The sequence below is a fragment of the Trichechus manatus genome, unplaced genomic scaffold, assembly GCF_000243295.1.
Source record: "Trichechus manatus latirostris isolate Lorelei unplaced genomic scaffold, TriManLat1.0 scaffold00161, whole genome shotgun sequence".
Classification (NCBI taxonomy): domain Eukaryota; kingdom Metazoa; phylum Chordata; class Mammalia; order Sirenia; family Trichechidae; genus Trichechus; species Trichechus manatus.
The window spans coordinates 4,298,312-4,323,311 of NW_004444097.1; the positions used below are offsets into that span (position 1 = coordinate 4,298,312).

The 25,000-nt window shown below is 44.2% G+C and overlaps 1 protein-coding gene across 1 annotated transcript in view; it reads right to left on the minus strand.

Annotated features, from left to right (window-relative positions):
• The window catches only part of SHC4 (SHC adaptor protein 4), a 179,265-nt gene extending 160,928 nt beyond the window's left edge, over positions 1 to 18,337 (minus strand). Inside the window, exon 1 of the mRNA XM_004386297.2 lies at positions 17,684 to 18,337. Within this exon, the coding sequence (XP_004386354.1) occupies positions 17,684 to 18,268 (585 nt within the window). The 5' untranslated portion in view covers positions 18,269 to 18,337. The remainder of the gene's footprint in view (positions 1 to 17,683) is intronic.
• Between the last annotated feature and the right edge of the window lie 6,663 nt (positions 18,338 to 25,000).

The following is a 25,000-nucleotide window of genomic DNA, read 5'->3' on the forward strand; positions in this document are numbered from 1 at the left end:
TGGGCATGAGGCTTCTTTTTAGGTGATGAAAATGTTCTAAAATTAGTGGTAATGTAAGCACAATTCTGTGAATATACCTAACACCACTGAATTGTACACTTAAAGGGTGAATTTATGAATATGGTGCCTTGCAGTGAATTGCTTAATATGGCCCTTCTAGCCATAGTCTTTGTAACTCCCACCAAATGACTGAGTGGAACTATGCAACTGAGGTGCTTGTGACCCATCAAGGGGATTGGATAGCTTACTGATAATGTAAATAAGATGCATGGCACCCTTGTGGGGGGTGGACCATGCAAATAAGGTGTATGGACCCCTAACGAGGGGATTAGTCAGTTTTGCCGTCTTGCTAGGCTTAAAATGAGCCCTCCCAGAGGCAGAGAGGAGAGGATCTCACCACCAACAAGGAAGAGGAGCAAGGAGTGGAGTGTGTCCTTTGGACCCAGGATCCCTGCACTGAGAAGCTCCTGGAACCAGGAGACCAAGGGGAAGCTGTAACACTGAAGACGGTGAGAAGCGATGGCAGAGAGGCAGTGGCAGCAGAGACAGGAGACCCAGCAGGAGACGGCAGGCTTCCTGGCTCACGGAGCAAGAAAGCTGAGTGCCTTTGGGCAGAAGGCTTGCTGGCAGAGTGGGGTACCTCTGGGCATGTGGTAGAGCTAGGTTTGCTAACCTACAGAGCTACAACTGAGCATTTTCAGGCTGAGGCTTACTAGTGGGAGTGGGGTGCCTCTGGGCACTTATTAGCAGAGATAAAAGAACTTTGTAACACTTGCCCAAGCAGGGCAGAGGCCAATGAGCCAGAGAGAGGGGTGCCTGCAAACATGGCTGAAAAGAAGCTGTCTTGATGGAAGAACTGTATCCTGAGTGTTCCTGAACCTGAATTGTAACCTGTTACTTCCCTAATAAACCCCATAATAGTTAAGCATTGTCTGTGAGTTCTGTGTGACCATTGCAATGAATTATCGAACTCAGCAGAGAAGTAGAGAGTGCCGTGGAAGGGACGGTTGGTATAAGAATTGGTATAAAGGTAGTAGGGTGAAGGCATGTCTGACCTTCACCTCATAGTAATCAGGCTTGGGCTGTTGATCTTGATTCTCCTTCCTCCTTGTGAAGCTAGAAGGGGTCAGACGCTGCCTCCACGCCATTTTTACATGTGGGAATTATATCTCAGTAAGTTGTAATTTAAAAAAGAAATAAATCATAGATCTAGCAAAGAAAAAAAAAAAACGGACATTTTCCTGTTCAAAGAAAAAAATCCAATCAACGTCAACCATCTGTGAAGACAAAGAAACGTATCATTTTCATTATACAAAGGTTTCCATGTAAATTTTACTTAAAATTTTAGCGTTGGACTTCTAAAGGTGGAAGCTTCGGTTACCTAAAAAACTCAATGATTGCTAGTGACGTCAACTACATGAGGTTGTACTGTGTCAGAACTTCTGCTGGTGAATGTTGATGGCATCTGTGGGCATCTAATTCAGAAAAAACAGCTCAGCTCCTAATTCGCTTAACCAGTTGGTGATGACTCACAGAGTTTCTGCTCTTCCACTTTCTCAGAGTTCTTCAGTGTCTGTAGGAAGCATTAACTCACTAGAGGGTGTGCCACCTCAAAACCTTTCTGGAAGTCGGCAGGGTATAAATCATAAATAAATAAATTACCCATTAGTGTGTGTATTATGCTTCCTGGAGGCCTCCAGGATCAATACTTGCTCCTTGCCAGGGCCCAAGGGCCTCCCACAGCAATGTCGACATCCTTCCTCTTCCTTCTCCCTCAGCTCCCTCTCCTTCCACTTTCCTCTCCCCCTCCTCCTCCTCTTCCTCCTTCTTCTCATAGGTGATATCCTGGTTAGGAAATCTGATTCTCCACATTGTCTGAAGGGAGATTTGGAAATTCACCACACACATTCCAGGCCAGAACCTCTCATTTGATTCATGGTGGGCTTTGCTGCATGCCTCCCTCCCCCTCCTCACTCACTTTCTTGCTCTCTGGACAACACATTCTGAATGGTGGACAAGGCATGATGATTTGGTGCTTGCAGTCTTAGCCTTTATTTTCACAGAACTTTGTAACTTATTGCTGCTTGTTATAAAAGTTAAAGAATTTAAGATCTGCTGTTGAATAGGGTTTCTTTGTTTTTAAGTGAACAGCTTACAGATACTCCAGACCACTAGCATGTTTTTAAAAAATTCACCTTTGCATTTGATGTGACTGAGAAGAGATACTTGAAATAATTTTGATCTCAAAAGCATCATGGTGACAAAGGCATGGCGTGTGTTAGCTCCCGGGAGCTATCTATAACGTATATTTTGGGGGGGTACAAAGGGGACAGTCAGAGCTCCTCTGAAAGATTCAGTAATTCAAAGAAATTTTATTTTCATAACAAAAGCTCTTTCCAAATATGCCTTTATTAGGCCAGAATAAGTATTAAACATCACTTCAGAAACTAAAAGAAAACCAGCATAAAAAGAGATCAGTCAGGATCTGGCCAGGGTTCTCCTCCACCCCACACCACAGGTTCCTTCCCTGGCTGAAGTACCAGGCCTCGTCATGTGCTCTTCTACAAAGCCACACTGGTCAGTGGGCAGAAGAGAGAGGGTCCTGCCCACCTGGGGTTCTTCCTCCAGGGTCCGTGCCGTCTCTCATCTGTGCAACGGTAATTACATACGACTACTGTGGCTTCTAGAAGCTCAGTTGAATGATGGAAGAAAAACCAAGAGCCTAAAAAGATGTCAACCTTTCTAGCTCTATGTAGGCTAGTGTGTATACTAGAATAAATCAATTTCTAGCCCAAACTGTACACTAGAATTTATTCTGAAAGTAGTACTAATATGTTTAAGTTTTTTTGTTCCAGTGTCATTCTCTAATAGAAATACCTTATATAAAAATACAGGTTTTGCTGTCTAAAACAACATACACACTCACATTTGTGCACACACACACACACACATCCCAGGGTGAGTTGTTGCTGTATGAGCAGATGGGTAATCTCAGTTATGACTCACTTTCCTTGGGGAAATGGTCTGTCTTGATGGATCTCAGCATCTCCATCTACTAAGTGAGTAGAAGAGCATGTTCCTAGAGGACCAGTGTCCCCTTGTAGCGGAAGCACCCACACCCACTACCAGGGGCCATGCTTGGGGAAGCAGCTTTGGGGAGGCAAGGAGAGCAACAAAGGGACAGTAGCTGGGATAGCACAGGAAAGAAGAAGTTCTCCTGATCAGGGCCAGTAAGTTGGGGAATTGTCTCTCAGTAGAGGAGCAAGCGTGGCCGGCCGTCTGGGATAGTGTGTTGCCACTGGGTGATGGGCATGTACTGACATGCAAGGTGTCCTGATCAATCACTCAGAGAGAGAGGCATGCTACAGAACAGTGTGCAAAATACAATCTTCATTTGTGTCAACGTTATACTTGTGTGTATAGGTATAGAATGCTTAGAAAAGAATATGAAAGAATATAAAACAAACTGTTATTGCTATTACCCAAAGAAGGGACTTTCACCTTTCACCTTCTGTACCCTTTGAATTTTCCCAAAAAATGAGCACGTATTACCTTTTACATTTGAGAAAATACAATAAAGAAAGAATTAGATTAATCAAAAAGAAGTTAGAAAACTTAGTTCTCATTGTTTAGCCTCCTGTATTCCATCTCTTACTTTTCCATTTATTTTAAATACAAGTAAGAAAACAATGGCATTCACTAAAACTGGAGAGGCTTTGAGTCCCTAGAATGGCTGGGTAAGTAAGAGCTAAGATGTACCCATTTTGTCGAGCAGAGTAGCCTAGATTTTTGCAAATGGATCTGTAAAGCCAAATGGTTTTTGGTAGAGTGTATTTCTAATAGTTAACATAATCACACCTGAGAAACACGTGTTTTTTTCAATAAAAACCAAAAGCTATCAAGAACACATGACATCTGCCCTTGTAACAAACTTCACTTTAATTTAATGTTTACAAAGTCTATGAAAATGCAAAGTCACCCTATAATTGCAGATTATTATTAAGAGAAACAAAAACCAAAGTGTCTTCACTTAGTCTTAAGCTGGTAAAAATACTGACAACAGTTGGGAGACTCAAACATCTCATGTTTTTGACTTTCTCTATGAAGGGAAAGGCTTAAGGACAGTAGATGAGTTTCTAAATTTAAACTTCCATCTGCAGAGATGCCCTCCTAGTTGCTGATTCAGTTTCATCTCCTGAAGAGAGGGGGTCCTGGACAGGATTCCACAGGAGCAGTTGGGATATCTGCTGTATTCCTAGCTGTGTTTTTTTATTTTCTGGTTGCCTTGGGGCACTCTCCCTTTCCCTGAACAGAAACCATTTGGAGGCTAAGTACAGGAGTACTCATTAAATGCTCTCTGGTCTTCCAAGGCAAGATGTTGTTGTTAAGTTTAGCAGGGGGGAAAAAAACCCAGAATGTAAAACATGCTCATTGATTACAACTATGCAACAACGCATGTATTAATATATGTGGTAACAAAAATCAAAAGTGCATTTTGAGATATGTCAACAAATCAATTTGTTGAATTTTTAATACACAATACTGCAGTAGAAACTCTACTAACTGACCCTCACTTAGTCACCTTGCTTGAAGACAGCAGGTTACTGGTATGCCCGAGCCTTCTGTTGCCACCGTTTGAATGTGGGCTTATCAAGAACGCAGTTGTGTTTGTTCCACACCTGTTTAAGGCACTTGTGATTGCTATTGAAATTACATTATTTAAGTAGCAAGTAAACAAATTGGTCATGTTTTCTGAAAAGTCAAAAGCTTTGGAAAGATTCTATGAAGGCGAGTTGCATCTAAAAATAATACAGATTAGGTGTGGATAAGACGACTCGAAAGGACAGACTGAAAAGTGAAAATGGTTCTGCACTCAGATTGCTTTAAAGATGTCTCTAAATTCTAACTCCACTTTAAGGAACCTGAAACAAGGAATCAAAGATGAGGTATTATGGGTATGGTTTCTGCAAGAATGATGAAGGGGGATATTAATCATTGTCTCCTTAAAATCCAAGGAAACAACACAAAAGCACGTTCCTCTAAGTTAAACTTGTGTCTAAAGTATATATGTAACATTTTCATTCTCCTTCTACAAGAAGTCTTAATATCAGAGAAGATGCCTTCTACTGTCTAATATTAAGAAATACTCTATTCTTTACCACCCTCGAAAATCACCTAGACTCTCTCTGGTTTAAAGGGACAGTTGTCCAATAAGAATGCCAAACCTTTTGGCTTGAGACACAAAGTGCAGGCCAGGCCTGATGCTCTTCCCAGCTCTGCCTGCCTGCTGACACCTCCCTTAGTCTAGATAACTCTCTGCGACTTCAAGCTCAACACGTCGGAAATTGAACCTCTTACCTTCTCCCTCAAGACTGCTTCTCCCCCTGTAACCCCCATGTCTTCTTCTGGCTTGTCTTTCCCCCACCCCCACATCCATCCGGGGCATTCCATCTCTAAACCTCAGGCACATTGGATTGGATTCTGCTGTCTCCCTCTGTCCTCTTCATCTAATTAGTCTTCCCTAATAAATATCTCTACCAATTGTTTCCTTACTCCATTCCCTTCATCATGACCCTCAATATAGATACCCCTCACCTCAACTATTGCTGCAATAGCCTTTTAAAGGGTTTCCCCACCTCTAGTCACTTCCTTCTCTTGTTCAGATGAATCCTTGTGATCATGTCATGCCTCTGCTCAAACATCTAAACTCCTTTGCCTGATATTTAAGACCTGTTATAATCTGGCTGAAATCTCAACATCATTGCACACCAGTCTTCCCCAAGTAGCCTCTACTCTAACCAAACTGAAATCAGAGCTCTCCCCTGTATACAACCTGTAATTCCTCATCTATGTCCCCTCCAACTCAAACACCCTTTTTTGCTACATCTCTGCAGTTAAACTTCTATCCAACCTTTAGGGACTCTCTCAAACGCCATCTCCCCTGAAATTCTTCCCTGTTCACCCAGATTGAAGTTACCTTTACCTCTTAGAGGTCACTGCACTGACTTATTTGACTATTTTCTATAAGCACATATCATTTTCTACCTTGTATTATGATTATCCATCTCCTAATTTCAACTGCAAGTTATAACAGCAGAGTTTCCCAACGTGTGTTTCACGGAATACTAGTTCCATTGAAACAGATCAAATAACTTGAAAATACTGCATACTACAGTCCCCACCTTAAAAAATTACAGTGGGAATGGAGAAAAGTGGGTGTGTATGTGACATGTCATAAAGGTAGAATCGGCAGGATAAGGTAACCAAAATCTGGGTGCGGTAAGAGACAGTGAGTGGTCTATAAGGACTCCCAGATTTCTGACTTGGACAACTGGGAGGTCCCAGGGGAGGTGCAGGGTACCCAATGGTGTGTCTGGTTTGGGACAGTTAGATTTAATACCCTAGTGAAGAAGGGGAGGAAGAAGATAAAAAGAACCAATCATGTGGCTCTTTCTCAGTTCTCACCTTCCTTGAATCAACCACAGGTTTTGACATCGTTTTGAGCAAGCTCTACAGGGTCGCTATGAGTTGGAATTGACTCGAAGGTAACAGGGTTTTTTGTTTTGTTTTGTTTTATACAACTTTGTTACAGCATCAGTCCTTATTTTCCCTCTAATCTCCTACATATACCTCATGCTGTATCCGAGCAAATCAAATTACTTACTGTTCCCCAAATACACCCTCCACTTTCCCACCTCCATGCCTTCATCCCTGTCATTCTCTTTGCCTGGAAGACTCTCCCTCCATCTCTGCCTGTGGAAACTCTACCCATTTCTCAAGACTCAGTTAAGATGATACCTCATCATGAAGCCTTCTTTAATCATTTCAAATGGAAGGAGTCCCCTTTCTACCCTAAATTCCCATAGTGCTTTTCCTGTATCATTTATTATCTGCTGCCTTACATTACAGTTGTTTGTGCAGGTATCAATCATCTATTATACCCTACCTTACATTACGGTCATTTGTGCAGGCATCCTTGCTTTCTTTCATACTATCACTTCCTCAATGTAAGAACCATGTCTTAGTCACAGGATATAATGGAAAGAGCTTTGGACTGGGAGTCAGTAGACATGAATTTCAGTCTTTGTTCTGCCGTTGATGAGCTCTGTGACCTTGGAGAGCTTAACTCACCATGAAAAAGAACTTTGTAGTCAAATGTTATCAGTCTGAGTTCTGAGTTCAAGGAACTATGGCTGACAAGGAAGGAGAGGCAACGGCCTTCCGACCCAAAGTTAACACTTGTTGTTGGGTGCCATGGAGTTGATTCCAACTCATAGCAACCCCAAGGGACAGAGTAGAACTGCCCCATACGGTTTTCTAGGCTGTAATCTTTACAAGAGCAGATTGTCAGGCTGTTCTTCAGCGGAGCCGCTGGGTGGGTTGGAACCACCAGTCTTTCGGTTAGTAGCCAAGGGCTTAATGGTTGCACCACCAGGGCTCCTTAGAGGTAGCACTATGGGGGAGGAGGGGGTAGTTTTAATTATACATTTCACCATTTCCCGATGAATGATCCACATAAATTATTCTCTGATGACACTGAGGGGGAAAATACCATTTTGGGGGTTGTCCTTAGCACATGGGCTTTCTCCTCAAGTCGCCTGCTCTCTGGCACTTCTTTCCCTCACGCTAGAGGAACTTCCCAACCCAAGACAGGCTCTGTTCTTAAAGTTTACTTGTAAGTTCAAGTAAAATGCTTAATGCATTTCCCTGTGGAAATGAGGTACCAATAATGAGTAGGACTCCAAGCTAGCCTGTAAACACTCGTTTAGCCCAAAATGTACCTGAATTAAGGTAGAACCTACTCCTAATGTGGACATATCTGATCTTCAAACGACTAGTAGCAATGCAGCAGGGTTCATCTGCCTCACTTCCATCCCCCACCCTTGAGATCCTAATCTGGAAGTCATAAGAGCATTGTTTGGGGGTTGTTGGGAGAATTGTAATTTTTAGAGAGTCTGTGGATTTGAAAGTGGAAAAAGAAGAAAACCTGAGAAAATTAGAAGTAGCTTACATTAAATTTATAAGAGTCAAATTACTGAACAAGTGTTTATTTTTCCATTCAGCCTTCTAACCAACATCTCAGGATTATGCACTTCATCACATTGAACCTCAGGACTATTGCCATTTGGGCCTGATAATTCTTTGTTGTGAGACTGTCCTATGCATTGCATGGTATTTAGTCACATCCCTCGACCCACAAAACGCCAGTAACAACACCCCCCCACCAAATCGTGGCAACCAAAAATGTCTCCAAAAAACTAAACCCGTTGCCGTTGAGTCGATTCTGACTCATAGCCAAATGTCCCCTAGGGAGCAAAATCTTCCCTGGTTAAGGACCGCTGCACCAACTGCACTCAGCATAGGTTCCCAAATTTTCTGTGTATCAGAATCACTTAGGAAGCTTGTTAAAAATGCAGATTTCTAGGCACCAGCCTCAGAAATTCTGAACCATTAAGTCCAGGATGGGGGGCTGGGAATGTGCATTTTTAACAAGCGTTTAACTGATATAGATGGCCCGTGGCATATTCTGAGAAATATAATCCAAATGCCCTCCTCATCAAGGGAATAGGAGATCTAACTAGGGAAGGCTGCAGGGAAGGAAGTTCCACCAGGGTGGCCTTGTCAACCAGAAGAAAGGCTCCCAAAGGGAGATGGTGAAAGGCCAAAATCAAATTTATTTTGTTTCAAATTTTTTGCCCAGAGGCACCCCGGACCTTTTTTTTTTCTTCCTTCAGTTTTTTAAAATTATGGTAAATATATGTGTAACAAGACATTTGACATTCCAACGGTCTTCATGTGTACAGTTCAGTAACACTGATTATGTTCTTCATCAATGCTTAAGGGACACTGAGCTTCTGTTAAAGGTGAGCGTATAATTTGGCAACAGGTATGTGTGATGGTTGAACAACCCGTGCACCTTTGAAAGTCCATTCTCCTCCCTCCACCTGGGACCAGCTACCTGACAGGCTGTGTGTTGAGCCTTCCCATTTTCTTATCTAATCTTCTTCCCAACCTTATGGGGTTGCTTGTCAACTTTTAACATTATTTCTCTGGGAAAATTACTGTCCCAGTGCACTGGTGTACAAAGTAACTTTTGACCACAACCTCTTCACAAAATAGGGACAGCCTGTACTGGTCCTGGGGCTCCTCCACCCTAACAAACTTTACAAACTTCGTGAGGCTGGGAAGAGGCTTTCTGAGTAGAGATGGCAGGAACCCTCTCTTGGGTCTCACCCAGCCTCCAGTACTCTTTGTCTCCTGGCATAAAAGAAAGAAGCCTCCGTATAGGTGCCCAAAAGAGGGTATGCTCAGCCTCTCTCCCAGGTATTCTGAATCGGAAACAAAAGACAAAGAGGTTAGAAATTTCCTCTCATTCCGACAACACAGGTGCGTTTGCAAACCCAGCTGCCTTCAGGGGCCAGAGAGGTGCTGTAAATGAGTGACACTGGGTGGGACTCTGGCTCAGGACGCAGCTCTGGCCATCTTCTACCATTGGGATTGCTGGCCCGGTGCTGCCAGCTCTCCTGAAAAGCCAGAAATCCGGAGCTTTATGTGGAATTTCTTCATTTTTAAATGTTGGTAACTGATCCAAAATCAAAATTATCTTTCTTCTAATTTGATCAAACAAAACATGTCATTAAACTGTCGGTTTATGGCCTCTGTGTTCCAGATTCCTTTCTAGGTTGAGCACTGCCTGGACTGCGCATTCCTTTCTCTTGCCCTCTCCCCACCCCCACCCCATCAGCCTCCCACAGGCAGTATCATTTCCAACTACTCACAAGAACTGCCTTCAGCCTCATTTTCCATCAGAATCCTTGGCTGCCAGTGTCTGACCCTAACGAGTGAGAGCAGCACTTTTCACTTTTATCCCACCTTTCCCAGCCTCACGTTGTCTTCCTCTGCATTGTTCTCTATAGGCGGTAGTCCTTTCCTATGCAACCTTCTGTGCCCTCCCCAACACCACCTCCTTTGGTTGCTGGTTGCTTCTGGATTCCCATTAGCTTGCCTAAGCCATCTGCCCTCTCTGTTCGTCAAGGGAAGTAAATGGAGAGAGGATGGGTGGGTGATATATAGCTGGCTGTCTGAGCATGACAGACCCTCGCTGTGTATCCTGGCTGGGCCCCAGGGAGGCAGCAAGGCCTTCCAAGGGGAATGGTTAGAGGCCCAGGATTCTCAGCAAAGGGGTCCCAGAATAGGATTCTAGTGGCCAAATGGAGGTCTGGAAACCATGTTGCCCCCTGTCTTTAGGGGACTATTAGGCAAAAACAATGAACTGAAGATTAAAAGCCTTTGCCCCATTTGGAAACATAAAAATGAGTTTCCTGATTCACTATGTGATCCTGGTTAGGGGCTGGGAGGGCAATAATGACCAAAATTGAAGTTATTGCTAACCAAGCAGGATGAGGGCTTGGAGTTAGATTTTGTGTGATTTAAAAAATAATAATAATAAAAATAATGACATATCTTGTACACCTGAAAGTATGATTACAAATTTATACTTACTTATCATTACTGCATATCAATAATAATTTTGTATGTTCCCAATGTTCTCAATAAAAATCCAGTTATTTAGGCCTCTTGACTTTTCCCAATACCCCTTGCAAAATTCTTCTTTTTCAGATGCACTGTTTATTGAAATGACTATCTGTTGGCAGCACCAAGACCTGTATCTTTTCATTACCATCATCTTGATATTTCAATGCAAAGCTGACCCAACCTCCTTGATTCCCAGAGCTTGTATCTCCTAGGGGAGGGGAGAGAAGCCCCAGCCACCTCACACCCCTGCTGCTGTTTGAGCCCCTGAGCTGTGTGCACCATTCGATCAGGCTCCTAGTGACAAACTGCACTGTTAGGTAACAGGGTTGGTTCCATCCAGTCTGTGTAATGGCATGGACCTGACTTTAGAGTAATATGGAAATGGAAGTGAGAGGACAAGCTATATGGGGAAATGTCCCCAAAGGGTTATGGAAGATAAATGAAATGGGGACCAGTCTATGCACCTTGTACAAGCCCTGGCCCAACATGGTCATGTTGTCATCCACAGGGATCTCCTTAAACCAAAGAGTGAAACTGGCAAAGCAAGAGCACTTTGGGCTCCTTGCCACTGTTCCTTGCTCTCTTTTTTCTTCTTATTGCTATTTTAAGACAATTTTGCTGTTAGAAAAAAGTTTTCATTAGGATCTTTTATAAAAACACCACATTTTAACCAAGTGGAGACGTTCAGTATCGTTTAGTTCATGAGTGTTTTGTTGTTTAGTTGTTTAGTTCAGGGAGGAAGGGAAGGTAAAGTGAGACGGGGTAGAGAACAGAGTGCTGTACACAAAGCTGAGCGTTCTCACCTGGGCTCCGCCTCTAGGCAGATGTGTGGTTTGGGCTGAGTTACTTCACCTCTATGAGCCTCAGTTTCTTCAACTATAAAATGAAGGATTTAGACTTGGGATCTCTGACACTTTCTTCCAGCTAGTGCTCCAGTGGTCAAGGGTAGGAACGAGTGGCAGGTCAGGGGGTGCATGAGGGTCTAAAGAGAATAACAGGAAGAACAGACCAAGCCTTCCAGAATTTTCCTCAGTTCTAGCAACATCTACATTGACTCAAGAAAGAAACAGGAAGGAACATATAACACCCTCAATCCCAAATTGTCAGTTTTAGCTGGAATTATTTCCTCCCACCCACACTACCTCCCTCTTAACTGCCACTAATTTAGAGAAGAGGGAAATTAGCTGAGGCAGAAAGCCATCTCCTTTAGCTGTGGGCACCTGAGCCACACAGCCTGGATATGGCTTTATTCTGTGTAAACAGTGGGACTGTCTCTCTAGAGGTTTCCAGAATTACACACTTCCTCTTTCTAGGTTAGGGTTACCAGACTGTCCATTTGCACAGCAAAGCTTTTTTTCTCCTTAGCATCACTCGTCCAGAGACAGTAAAGAAGGGGTAACTCCTGCTGCTTCTACAGACCTCAGGTGGGACAGCAAGCCCCAACTTGGCCCACCTGGCTAGACCTCAAGCAACACCATGTTCTCTGAATCCCAGCCACCGTAATCACCTCCTTCAACCCTGTCCTGCTTCCAGAGCAGCCCACTCTCTGCCCCTCCCTGGAATCCCATACTTTAATGCTGCTGTACAACTGACCCCTCTCTGCATGGCCTCCTTTACCCATGCCAGCATAACACAGCCTTTTCTGCTTTAATGGTGAAGTCCAGCTCAGTGTTAGTAAGAGGGTGCTAAGATAGAAGCTAATGCATCCCTGAAGGACATTCCCTCTCCTTTTGGTTAACATGAAGATGTTAAAAATTATTTCCTTCAGGAAAAAGTCCCGAATCTGTTTTCTAGTCAAAAGAAACCCTAATACTAAGAGATTACAAAGAAGCCGGAAAGGAGAACTGAAGTCTTAGAATCTTAGACAGCATTTTGTTCAAACTTCTTATTTTAAATATGAGAACATGAGGCTCAGACAGGTAAAGTGACTTACCCAAGCAAACACAGCTGGTTAGTGCCAAATTCATTACTTTAACCCAGGTCTCCCAACTCCCAGACTAATGCTTTCCTGCAGAAAAGATACCTGGGGGGGCAGACATAACATTGCGGTACCTGGACAATAGACATTTAGACCACAGATGCTAGGCGATACCAGTTTATTGACTCACTAATAAGATATACGTTAGACAGGGGAAGATGGATGGTAAGAGTCTGCTGTGAGATTTACAACCCAACCACTCCCTCTGCTATCGAGTTGATTCTGACTCAAAGCCACCCTATAGGACAGGGTAAATCTGCCCCATAGGGTTTCCAAAGCTGTACATCTTTACAGAAGCAGATTGCCACATCTTCCTCCTGTGGAGCTGCTGGTAGGTTCAAACTGCCAACCCTTTGGTTAGCAGCTGAGAGCTTAACCACTGCACCACCAGGGCTCCTGAGAGATTTACAAAGGAAGTAAAAAAATTCCTTCAGTACAAATCCATATTTGTACACACAGCTGAGGAGCTCAATACCTGAGAATGTCTATGTCAGCAAACACATTGCAATAAACGTTGTTGGGGCTAAGCTCCATCTAGGGAAACGGTTGGGCTGGGCTGGGCTGAAGTGAAGAAACCGGAATCCTGTAAATGAATGTAACCAGGCAAGCTCTATGGGTTGGTCCCATAATATATCTGTCCCGCACTGTGTGGTCCTTCATTTGTCATACTCCATTCAGAAACTTCCAGGACTGCTTGCTGTCTTGCTCAGAGGTAGTGTGACAAAGTGGGAAGAAGGCAATCATTGGAGTGAGAGAAGTCTGGATTTGAATCCTTGCTCTGCTGCTTGCTAGTTGTTAAGTATAGGGTTGAATACAAGCTTTTGTGGTCTTAGCGTCCTCACCCAGGGGACCAGGCTTCCTCAGAGGTCTAGCAATAGTTAGTTACCGGTAGAAGCTCTGTCAGCATTCGTTTCCTTGCCTCTGTTTTATTTAGTCTTTGAACTAAATTGTAAGTAAGTTGAGTCAATGGGATGGGAAAAGAAACTAACATTTTAGGCACCTCTCATGTGCAGAAAGGAGCCCCGGGGTAATCAAACGCTGGTGCTAGGAGAGACCTCCAAGGCCACAGAGGCCAACGCTCTCATTTTAGAGGCGAGAACACTGCTCAGTTGGAGATTGTCCACACTTCCCACAGCACTATACTTGGTGCCTGGGAGACCCTCAGTGAATGTTTGTTGGTGGATGAAATGACTTAGGAAGACCTCATAAAGAAAAGAACTTAGTCTTATGGTGCAAGCAAAAGTCACTGTTTGGCACCATTTGACAGGCTTCCCCAATGTCACTACTTTGCCCAGACTGGGACCTGGCTGTCCGATTTGTGGCTCAGTATCTCTCAAAGAATGGTTTGCCAATCCACCTTCCTTGAGAAACCTCCAGCTGAGTCGAAATCTGGACTTAAATGAAAGGTGCTTACTATGGATTGAACCGTATCATCCAAAAATATGTGTTCAAATCCTAATCCCTGTACCTGTAAATATGACCCTGTTTGGAAATTGGAATCTTCTTTTGTTGTATTAATGAGGTCATATCAGAGCAAGGTGGGTCCTAAACCTAATCACTTCCGAGTTATAAAAAGAGCAGAACAGACACAGAGACACCCATGGGGAAGATGCCATATGAAGGAAGATACACATGGCAGATGCCATCTACAAGCCCAGGGACTCAAGGGACTGCTGGCTACTAAAAGCTGAAATAGACAAGGAAGGACCTCCCACTAGAGCCATGCCCTGAATTCGGACTTCTAGCCTCCTGGACTGTGGGAAAATAAATTTCTGTTCTTTAAAGACACCCACTTGTGGTATTTTTTGTTACTAGATCCCTGGATAACTAAGACTGTACTCAGAAATAGATGCTCAGGATTCATAAAGTATCTTCAACTATATAGGTAACTCTATATCGCAAGGCCAAAAAAAAAAAAAAAGAGATTTAAAAAAAAAAAGAAGATACTTAACCCAAAGTCAATACTAACTTAGGGTAGGTGAAAAATACAGTACCGATTGCAAAGAGAAAAGAATCAAGAGTAGCTATAACAATGCCATTTTTTACCTAAAAGGAATACAATATCCTCCATCCCTACCGAAGCAACTGTTGTTTCTTCTTACCCGGCATTGTTACTCTCTGTCACCCTTATCATCATCTGGCATATTGTATTTATTTGTTTATTCAGTTGAGACTTATCCATTCACTGGAATGTAGGTTCCATGAGGGCTCAGACCTGGTCTGTTTTGTTCATCGATGTATCCTCAGTGCCTAGAACAGTTCCTGTCACATAATTGGCTCACAATACATATTTGTTGCATAAATGAGTTAACGAATAAGTCTGATGTGGATAAGGAAGTAGCATACGGGCCTTTTGCTTATAAAATTTGCCCAGGAGTTCACTAGCCGTTAAGAACATCTATCTCAGTTCTCTGCTCTGATTCCACCACCACCAAACAACCTTTCATTTACATCTTCCCATGTGCCTTTTCCTACAAATGAGAATGCAGGAAATACTATTTTGGTTCACTTGGCATGATATTTTTTACCATAAATTAATAGGTTGGCGTTCCACTTTTTTAACTGGTTCACAACTTGAAGAATTCAGAGGACCAGAATCTCAACCAGGATGGAAATCTGTAGTGAATAGAACAAAGGATGGAGACTTGGGTTCTAGATCTACCACTGCTTTTGACTCACAGATGTGGGGTTAAAAAAAAAAAAAAATCACTTCTGTGGGCTTCAGGTTTCCCATAGAGGCACTGAACTTGATAACTGCTGAGTCCCTTCCGTCTTTCAAAGTTAGGCTTCTTTAGAAATTAATAAAGTGATGTCTTCCAGGTATTTTGACTTCCTAAGAGAGGCACTTAGGGGCTGTACACTGTCACTGCCTACTGGCAATATACTGTAGCTCGCTTGGGTCACAGGGTCAGCACTTTTCCTGAGGTCAGTTATCATCGCCTCGAAAAGACAGATGGTGTCCTCATTAAAAATCTAAAATGCCAACAGAGATGCCCCCCAGAGAGATAGAGATCACACAGCAACTGTTCTCATGTTTAAAATTACACAGGTCATGGGTGTGGGGAGGTGGAAGGAGGTATAAGAGGGAAGGAAAAGCAAGGTAAAGGATGTCTAGGTGATGGAAGAAGCAGGTGCAGAGAACACAGTTTGGAGAGTTGCTCTTTTTCCCATTAGAACCTTGTAGACTCTTAGGCTTGACAAGTGAGAAATGTGTCCATGAACTTTCAGTAGAAACGTGAAACTACTTCCATTACTAGCCACAACACTGCGGGCAGGGAGCAAGAGCTGAGTGTCCCATAAATTTACCTTTCCTGAGAGGTTTTAGTCACCATTTTCCAAGGCTGCTCCAAGCCTGCTTTCTCTGTAGCCCTTCCAGCATTCATTATTTGGACTTCCTTGATCTCCTAATTGTCTGTTTGCAATATAGGTATTGGGCTATATCTCAAATTTACACCTTCAGAGCAGACTTCTCACCTGAGTGCTAGTCTTATACGATCACCTGCCCACAAATCAGTACCGCTTACGTAACTTTAAACTTAGTATGTCAAAAGCAAACACTGAATGAGTCCCCCTTCCTGACTCACTCTGTTTCAATCACTGGCGTCACTAATCTTATTCTCAGACTTAAGTCTGGAGTTATTTTTCACTCCTCACAGCCCTTCATCCACAATCCTCCCCAACCTCCATATACAACAATCAACTCACCAGTTTACCCACTGCTCAATAAACATTCACTGTTTTCTTTCCTGTATTACGATCTGAAATTATCTGATTAATCACCCAAGATAGCTGTGGCTTCCCTCACAGAGCCTCCTGAGTTTCTCTCTTTTCTCTCAGCTCCACTTAATCCAGGTGCTTGTCACCTCACACCTAAACTCCCAGAGTAGTTCTCTTATTGGCCTCCCAGCCTCTAAGTTTGCCCTGCTTAGATCCATCTAAAATAAACCGACAGACTGATCTTTTTAAAACCATTTTTTGCCAAGTCATATTTTGACTAAGAATCTATGAGGGTTCTCATTTACCAATCAGAGTGTTTACACACTCCTCATTTGGCATTTAGGAGCTTCAGTCAACTGCTGCCTCCTTCCTCAGCTGTATTTGATCTATCTTGGTCTTTATTTAACCCATACTTGTTTGAACATCAACTATGGGCCAGCCACTCTCTCTATCACCCACCACTCTTCAAGATTCTTCCTCCTCTTCAATTACGCCCAGTTTATGTGATACAACTTTGCAGCTACCACAGTGATTCCCACCCCTTGGTCTTTGCTTGTGCTCTTACCCTGCAATCTTCTCCTTTCTGCCAATCTGCCAGATCTGCTATCACTTCCCAGATGTGCCTTCTTTGGAGGTTTCCCATATGAATGAATCCCAGACCACAACCACCTTTCTCTTTTCTGAATTCCTTCAGCATTCTGTCACTAGATATCTATTGCCAAGTATTGTTCTCTTATTATTTCACATGCATTTGTTGGTCTCCCCAATTAATATTTGAGCTTCAGAAGAGCAGGGGTCAATTTTTCCATCTCCTTTTATGCAGATCTAGATAGGGTAAGGACAGACTCAAGGCCAGTAAGTACCTTGATTTTGCACGTAGCCCACTTGCTGCAGCATAGGCAATAAAGGCAATACATGTGCACTGAAGAGCTAAAACTAGCTCCTAGCACAAAGTTAGAGACTCGGCCATTCTTTCATAAACATCAAATGTAGAGTTAGATTTTTAAAAAATAACTCAAGCCCCTTACACACCATGTGCTCCTTTAACACAGAAATTTCTATGGTTTTCATCTGAAATACAATGGCCGGTATCATCTACTGAGTCTCAGTCACTAATCAGATTTGAAATCTTTGTCTCTTCTTGGCCAGAATGCTAGGTCCCATGGGGACAAGAAGGCACCATCTAAGCTGCCTCTCTCTAGAAGTTGCCCCTACACCTGGCAACTACCTACAAGTTAGCATCAGTTCATGCCCTTGAACCAAAGGTTGTCTGACTCCAGTACAACCCAAGTATCTGTAGGAAAATTTGTAAGTTCAGCTGCCTCCCTTTTAGTCCAGTTGCACAATGGCTTGTCCAGACCCAGAACACAGCCAGGTGATGGGCAGCCCCTTAGAGAAAGCAGAGACGTCCCTTTCCCTTAAGATCTTAGAATGAGAGGGAAATGGACTTACCCTCACATAGTAGTTCATGCCCATCCCCAACAGGTGCTGGAGAAAGTGTCTGTCCTGCCTGTTCCCAGGGACTGGCTCCCCAGGGCCGGGAAGCGGGCAGACGTCTTGAGTCAAGGCTTGTGCTCTGTGTCCCGCCGGGTCGCGCTGGGGCGCGGGTACAGATTCGGCCCTATTTTGACTGGTTTCAGGGGAAGTGGGGCGGCCCGGAGCGGCCTCCTGGCTTTCCTGGAGCTTCAGCCGAAGCACCTCTTTGGTACCCAGGCAAAAGTTTTTCAGACTCAGCAAGGTGGCTGGGCTGGCCAGCTTCACACTTGCCATGCGGGGGATCAAGGTGCACAGAGGAGTTGGGCTCTCCTGGGGCGCCAAGGTGGCATCTTCCGCGGGCTGATTAGGTGCCAGGGCGGGGTAGGGCGGCTGCGGCGCAACCTTGGCCCCGACCGCGCCTCCGGGGCTGCCTTCGTCCAAGGACGTGACGGACTCGTTCCGAAAGCGGCTGTACTTGGCCCTGTGCAGCATCGCGGCGTGCCCGAAAAGTCCTACACACAGCGCGAGTCCTGCCAGGCTGTCCTGACCGCGGTCTCGCATAGCCTTGGCAGTGCTGAAACAGGATACTGTTGCATAAATCGCCTCTTCGTCTGGCAGATAAACGGCTCGGAAATCAAATTCCTCTCCGCCCCGTGCAACTCGCGGCAACCACCTCTCCAACTCTTTTCTCTCAGGAAGCCGGCCTTGGCTCCCCGCCCCTTAAGGTTGACAGCCCAGGGGAGAAACGCCTCCCCAGCTCTGGTTTCAGTCCCTCGCTGGCCCCGGCTGCAGCTGCCCGGCTTCTCGCCGTGGATCCCTTGCTGGGCACGTCTGGACCGAGGCTGCGGGCGGCTGTGTCGCTCACCGCCGATTGCTCGGCACAGCCCGGGCCCGAGCACCCGCCGGGCTCCGCCGCATCGCTAGCCTTGCAGAAGCCCCAGAAACATTGAGCACCCAGCCCCCAAGCCTCCCGCTCTCCACACGAGAACTTTCAAACCTGCTCCCTCCGGCTCCCACAGGGCGGGGCAACGACTGGCCTATTAACCCTTTATTTGTTCCAGGGATTGCTCATTTTAAAAAGAAGAAACAATGTCTCTATGAGCCAATGGCCCTTCTGTCTGGGTTAGTGAATTCGGATGGCTGCCTCCTCTTGAAGACCTTGTCTTGCATCCCGTTCCAGGCCACAAGCCAGGAGTACTAGAGCCAGGCGCTGCTCCGCATTGTTTCACCGACTGGCGGTCCCTCCATCTTCCTCAAATCCCCTCCGGGCCTGCCCACCCTCGCTCAGAGCTTCCCTCCCTCCTCTACTCCTCTCTGCGCTTCTTTCAGAAACCCGTTCGCAGCAGAAGGCTGAGATGTGCACGGTGATACGCAGAGTGTTAAATTTTTATGAATGAACTTTGCTGAATGGATTTCGCTGTGTGTGTGCAAGCTAATAAATCTGTGAATGAAGCTGAGAATAGCTGTAATTGACTGACGGTCTCCGGGGTGCTTGGTTTTTATCCAATCCGGCGGCAGCTTGATGACTCATGCACCATAAATATACTAAACTAGTAGCCTTGAGAAATAAAGCTGGGGGGCGGAGGGTAGGTTTATTCTGTGATATCGGATGAATGGGTTAAAAGGAAACGCAATCTTGGCTATCAGTCAGCAGCAGGCTGGAGAGTAGCAGGTTAAAAGAACTATTTTCTTTCTTGTTGAGAGGGGTGGGAAAGCTAAGCAGAGGAGCTCAAAATGAGATCCATTGTTCCGCGGATATTAAAACACAGGGTACACAACTCCTGTGGGGGGCCGTGATGCATCTTTCTTAGAAACACCGTTCTTTTTTTATTGATTGTTGGTTCCATCTCCGGTCTGGTGCAACGTCCTACACCTATCAAATGCATTCTGAAGACATGATGATAACCGCAAGAGGCCCAGCACACAGGAAGCCAGGAAGAGAGCCAGGAAAGGAAAGTGCAGGTTCCTTTAGGAATAGAGAAGAAGGAACTGCTGAAACACTGGTGTGTGTGTGTGTGTGTGTGTCTGTGTGTGTGTGTGTGTAGGAAATTACACACAAGAAGAGACAAGCAAATTTCCGCTGAAGGGTAAATTTCTCCGTCAGGTAAGGCCCTTGTGTCTGAAATTGTTCATTAATTTCATTAAAAATTAAAGCCAGTTGGCAACCACAGGAATCAGCGATGCCACCTTCACTGTCTTATTACCCACAAGGCTGCGTTAGGCTCGTGTATCTACGCCTGTGGTGGCCTGAGCTCCCTAGGGATCCAATCACAGGTCTGGATTTAATGGTTTCGTGTGACGAGGCATCTTCACGGGTTTCCCACTCCTCCACAGAAATAATGTACCTTTTCACATTCTGTCTGTAAAACCTGTTAGGATGTGTTTTCTCCCTGGGAAGGCCTGTGTGCATTGTCATAAACCTCTCTTCAATCCTTGCTAACCTTCTTCTCCTACCCCCACACCTCCTCCTGGCAGAACTGAGGGGAATGGCCTAAATTAGTTGAACCTTACATGGCTGGGACCGAGGCTGTGGGCAAGGTTGTGAAGTAATCAGTCTGTTACCTCTTATTCCTCTGCCTTCCTCTCTTTCTTTCCTTCCTCCTCTCTCTCCCTCTTCCTGCTGTCCCTTCCTTGCTGTCATAGACCCCAGGGACCTTGGGAAAATGCAATCTGTGCCTGAATTTCCTCATCTATTAGGACCATCTACCTAATGGAGATGTTATGAAGATTAATGAGAGAATCCTAATCCATGTAAAGCACTTGGCACAGTGCTTGGCACAGTGCCTGCCTCATTAGTACATACTGAGCGGTATAAAGAAAGGAATTGGAACAGGTCTGCTTCACTGCGAAGTTGATGCTTGTGCCCTCTACTGTGTAGAGTGTAACCATTCTGGGTAATTAAAAAGAAAAATTAGCACCAAATGGAAGAAGCCAAAAAAGCCAACGTCCAAAGAAACAATCTCCTCACAACCCTGTGGGCCTGAAGAAGGTAGGGAAATGGCAGGAGACAGCCTGGCTAATGTGAATTCTTGCCGACGTCCTCATGATGGGGGTCTCAGGAAGGCTGGGTGTAGGACGAGGGAAGCCAGCTCACCTGGGCAGGTACCATGCTGGCATTGGCCTCCAGAGGGCTCAGACCAACCCACATTCCCCAGGAGGAGTGAATTCTGGCAGAGACCAAGTGGAACCAGCTAAGGTAAGAGAGCAGCCACAGCCACTGGAGGAACCCCGGAAAACCTTGGCTCTACTAGACAGCTCCACCAGGAACCTTTATGAGGGTGAAAGGGGCGCAGAGCTGGAACTTGGAAGTGGGAGGCAGCCTCAGAGGCCCAACAGCTACTTCAACCCAAAAGTTTGGACAGGGGCTGAAAAGCCACCCCAGTATCCCAAGAGAAGACTTATTGAATGGATTTCCATGCTAGGGAGGTGGGTGGGGAAGGTGGATGGTTTGCTTTTTCCCAGGACATTAGGACATCCTCTTTTATTCCCCCTTCCCCCACCCCATGGTTGTGATCTTTCAGAAGTAGATCACTAGGACTTTCTTCTGAGGTACCTCTTGATGGATTCAAACCACCAACTTTTTGGTTAACAGCCCAGAGCTTAACCGTGTGCGCTACCCAGGGATTACTAAAACATTGTCTTCAATTAGTAATGATGAAAACAATAAGAGCCACTGTTACAGAACACCAGACACATCACATACATTCTCATTCCATCAACACAACAGTTTGCTGAGGCTGGGACTACTTCTATCACCATTTTACAGATGTGGAACGAGGCTCGGAGCAAGTTCAACGACTTGGCCAAGATCCCCAGCTGAAGAAGGATGGTACAGGGATTCCTTTGGCAGCTCTGCCTGACTACAAAGCCTGTGCTGGAGGCCACTGTACTCTGCTGCTCCCAGGGGACCCAGGGAGCTCAAGTCTAGATTCCAGGCCTATGCTGATGGCTTCAGGCATCTCGCTGCTCCCAGAGGCCCAGGAAAATGCCTGAGCGGGAAGAAGAGCTGGGGATTTCTTGACGATTCTAGGATTGTAGAGAAACCTACCCTGAGCCTGCCCTCACAGATCATCCAGAGAAGGACCTGACAATATTCTCCCACCTACTGTTTTGCCCATCGTATTCCCTCCACAACTCCTGGGGAAAATTGTATTTAGTTCAAAGATAATTTCTCAAGAGTGAAAATACTAGACTAGACATCTCAAGAAATCGGTAGTTGGGCCACTACCTACAAGCTCTGTGTACTTAATGTAATAGAAAGAGCATTAGTTGGAAGTTAAAAAACCAGCTGTGGGCTATTGAGCAAGTTACTTAACCTCTTTGAGCCTCAGTTTTCTTATATGTAAAAATGGGCACAATAATAATGGCTAATATCTTTTGAGGGGTCTCTGGGTAGCACAGACAGTTAAGCACTGGGCTACTAACCGAAAGGTTGGTGGTTTGAACCCACCCAGAGATGCCTCAGCAGAAAGGCCTGGTGATCTTCCTCCAGTAGGTCACAGCCATGAAAACCTTATGGAGTGCAGTTCTACTCTGCAACACATGGGGTCACCATGAGTTGATATCGATTCAACAGCAACTGGTGACTGGCGAGGCAGGTTAATATCTTCTGAACACTTACTCTAGACCAGATCTGTTGTTGTGTGCCACAGAGTCGATTCTGACTCAGTGATCCTATAGGACAGAGTAGAATTGCCCCACAGGGTTTCCTAGACTTTAATCTTTACAGGAGCAGATCTTCAGGTCTTTTATCCCTAGGAGTGGCTGGTGGGTTTGAACCATTGACCTTTCAGTTAACAGCTAGGCTCTTAACCATTGTGCCACCAGGGCTCCTTAGACAAGATCTAGTTCACATTAAATGTGAACTAATTGCTTAACATTCAATCTCTATAGCAACTGTGACAGGTGCTATTTATCCTCCCAAGAGGCAACTGAGGCCCAGAGAAGTTTAGTGGCTTATCTAAGCCACACAGCCAGTAACTGCCCACTCTAGTGTGGAACAGAGCACTGTCTGACTCCAACTTCATGCCCTAAACCACTGTGATGAGCCAGTGTACGTAAGTACCTGATCCCACCAGGTGAGCACTAACGGTTAGCTCTTGCTCCCTTATCCTCTCTTGGAGATCATACCTATAAAATTCACCCTATACACCTCACTGGATTACTAGGAGTAAAAACATGAGTAATAAATAAGAAAAAACATTATTGTCATTTAACCATCACAGAACTATTAACCCTCTCATCATCACCATTGGAAATCAGGGTTCTGCTTAGAGCACTGCTGTGTGCCTCCTTTGGTTTTGAGACCCCTGACAAGGTTGCCTGCTGTGAGTCAACATGTTGGCTTCTCAATTTCAAACCAAAGTGTTGAAGATGCAGTCCGTTTTTTTCTTAGAGCTTAGAGCAAAAAGATAAATTGAGGGAAGAACTGTTAAACAAAAAGGAACAAGGACTTGATGGTTTGGAAGACTCTCAGCCTATCTAATGGCAAAAGATGCTAAAATTAAGAGAATCACTGTCAGAAAAGTGTGCTGTACCAGAAAAGGCAGGAATGGCCACACAACTTTTTGCTGATACCTTAGAAAGATCTAAAGGCCAGAGTTTCAGTCACACAAAAGGCTCTTGGAAGAGAGTCAGGGTGTGAATCACAAATACCCTCAATCAAACTACAGAACATCTCAGAAGCTCAAGGTCTTTCTCTCAGTCATCTCAAAAAAACCCAAAAATACAGGTGGGGTAGAAACAACCCAGGTGCCCATCAACAGACAAATGGATAAATAAAATGTAGTATATATGTACAATGGACTATTATTCAGCTCTAAAGAGAAATGAAGTTCTGATACATGCTACTACATGGATGAACCTTGAAAACATTATGCTAAGTGAAATAAGCCAGACACAAAAGGACAAATACTGTATGATTCCACTTTTATGAAATATCTAGAAAAGGCTAATCAATCGCACCAAAAGAAGATTAGTGGTTACCAAAGACTGGAGGGACGGGAGAATGCAGAGTTAGGAAAAAAAGAAAAAGACACAGAAAATATCTGAGCCTGACAACCAAGAAAGCAGAAAGTCAGAATTTTAATGCATTGTTAACCTAATGAAAACATTAAAAATGAAGAAAAAGATTAGAGGTGGGATTATCTAGAAAATATCTGTAGATAAGCCTCTTACTTAATGGAGTACATCCCCAATGACATACATAGGAGACCCACAAAGTTCTTGAGAATTTTATATCAACAGAAACACTGCCAGCGTGGACTGAAAACGATAAAGTACAAAATAATAGAAGACTGTCAAATCCCCAAAATTCTATCAAAATTCTATGGGTAGGAATCAGACTGATAAAACTACTCAGCTACAAAACATGCTACCTTTCATGAAAAAGGAAGAATGACTCAGAGAGGAGAGCTGTGAGCCCAGGGGATAGAGCCATGAGCCACAGAGGATTATTCCCAGACCTTGAAACTTAATGAAGTTTGCCTGGTAGATCTTAAAATTACTTGAAATTGGTGATTTTTGTTTTTTTTTTTTTTTGCTTTCCAGTTTCTCTTTTTTAAAGTAGATTGTCTGTAACTGTTATCCTATGCCTGCCCCACCATCATATTTTGGAAGCAGATAGCTTGTTTCTTTAGTTTCATAGGTCAACAGATGCAGAGGAGTTGTGCCCCAGATGGAGCATACCCAGAACCTCACCCCTGATTTAGATGATGAAATTTGAGACTTTTGAGCTAATGAGATTTAAATGAAATTTGGGACTTTGAGTTGATGCTATAATAGGTTGAGACTTTTGGAGACTTCGAAATAAGGTGAATGTGTTTTGCCGATGGTACAGATGTGAATCTTTGGCAGCCAGAGGATGAACTGACCTACGTAAAGTTAATGTAATTAATTTGTGTTGTTTAAGCTGCCCAATTTGTAATAAATTTTTATGGCAGCAATAGAAATGAATACAGACACCTGGCACTACAAGTCAGGGGAAAAGAAGCATTATTCACCCTGAGATGAAAAAGTAACAAGAACAATGTTATAGATTGAATTGTGTCCCCCAAAAATATCTGTCAACTTGGCTAGGTCATGATTCCCAGTATTGTATGATTGTCTAACATTTTATCATCTCATGTGGTTTTCTTATGTGTTGTAAACTCTATCACTATGATGTAATAAGACGGATTAGCAGCAGTTATACCGATAAGGTCTACAAGATTAGATAGTGTCTTAAGCCAATCTCTTTTGAGATATAAAAGTGAGAAGTGAGCAGAGACACATGGGAACCTCATACCACCAAGA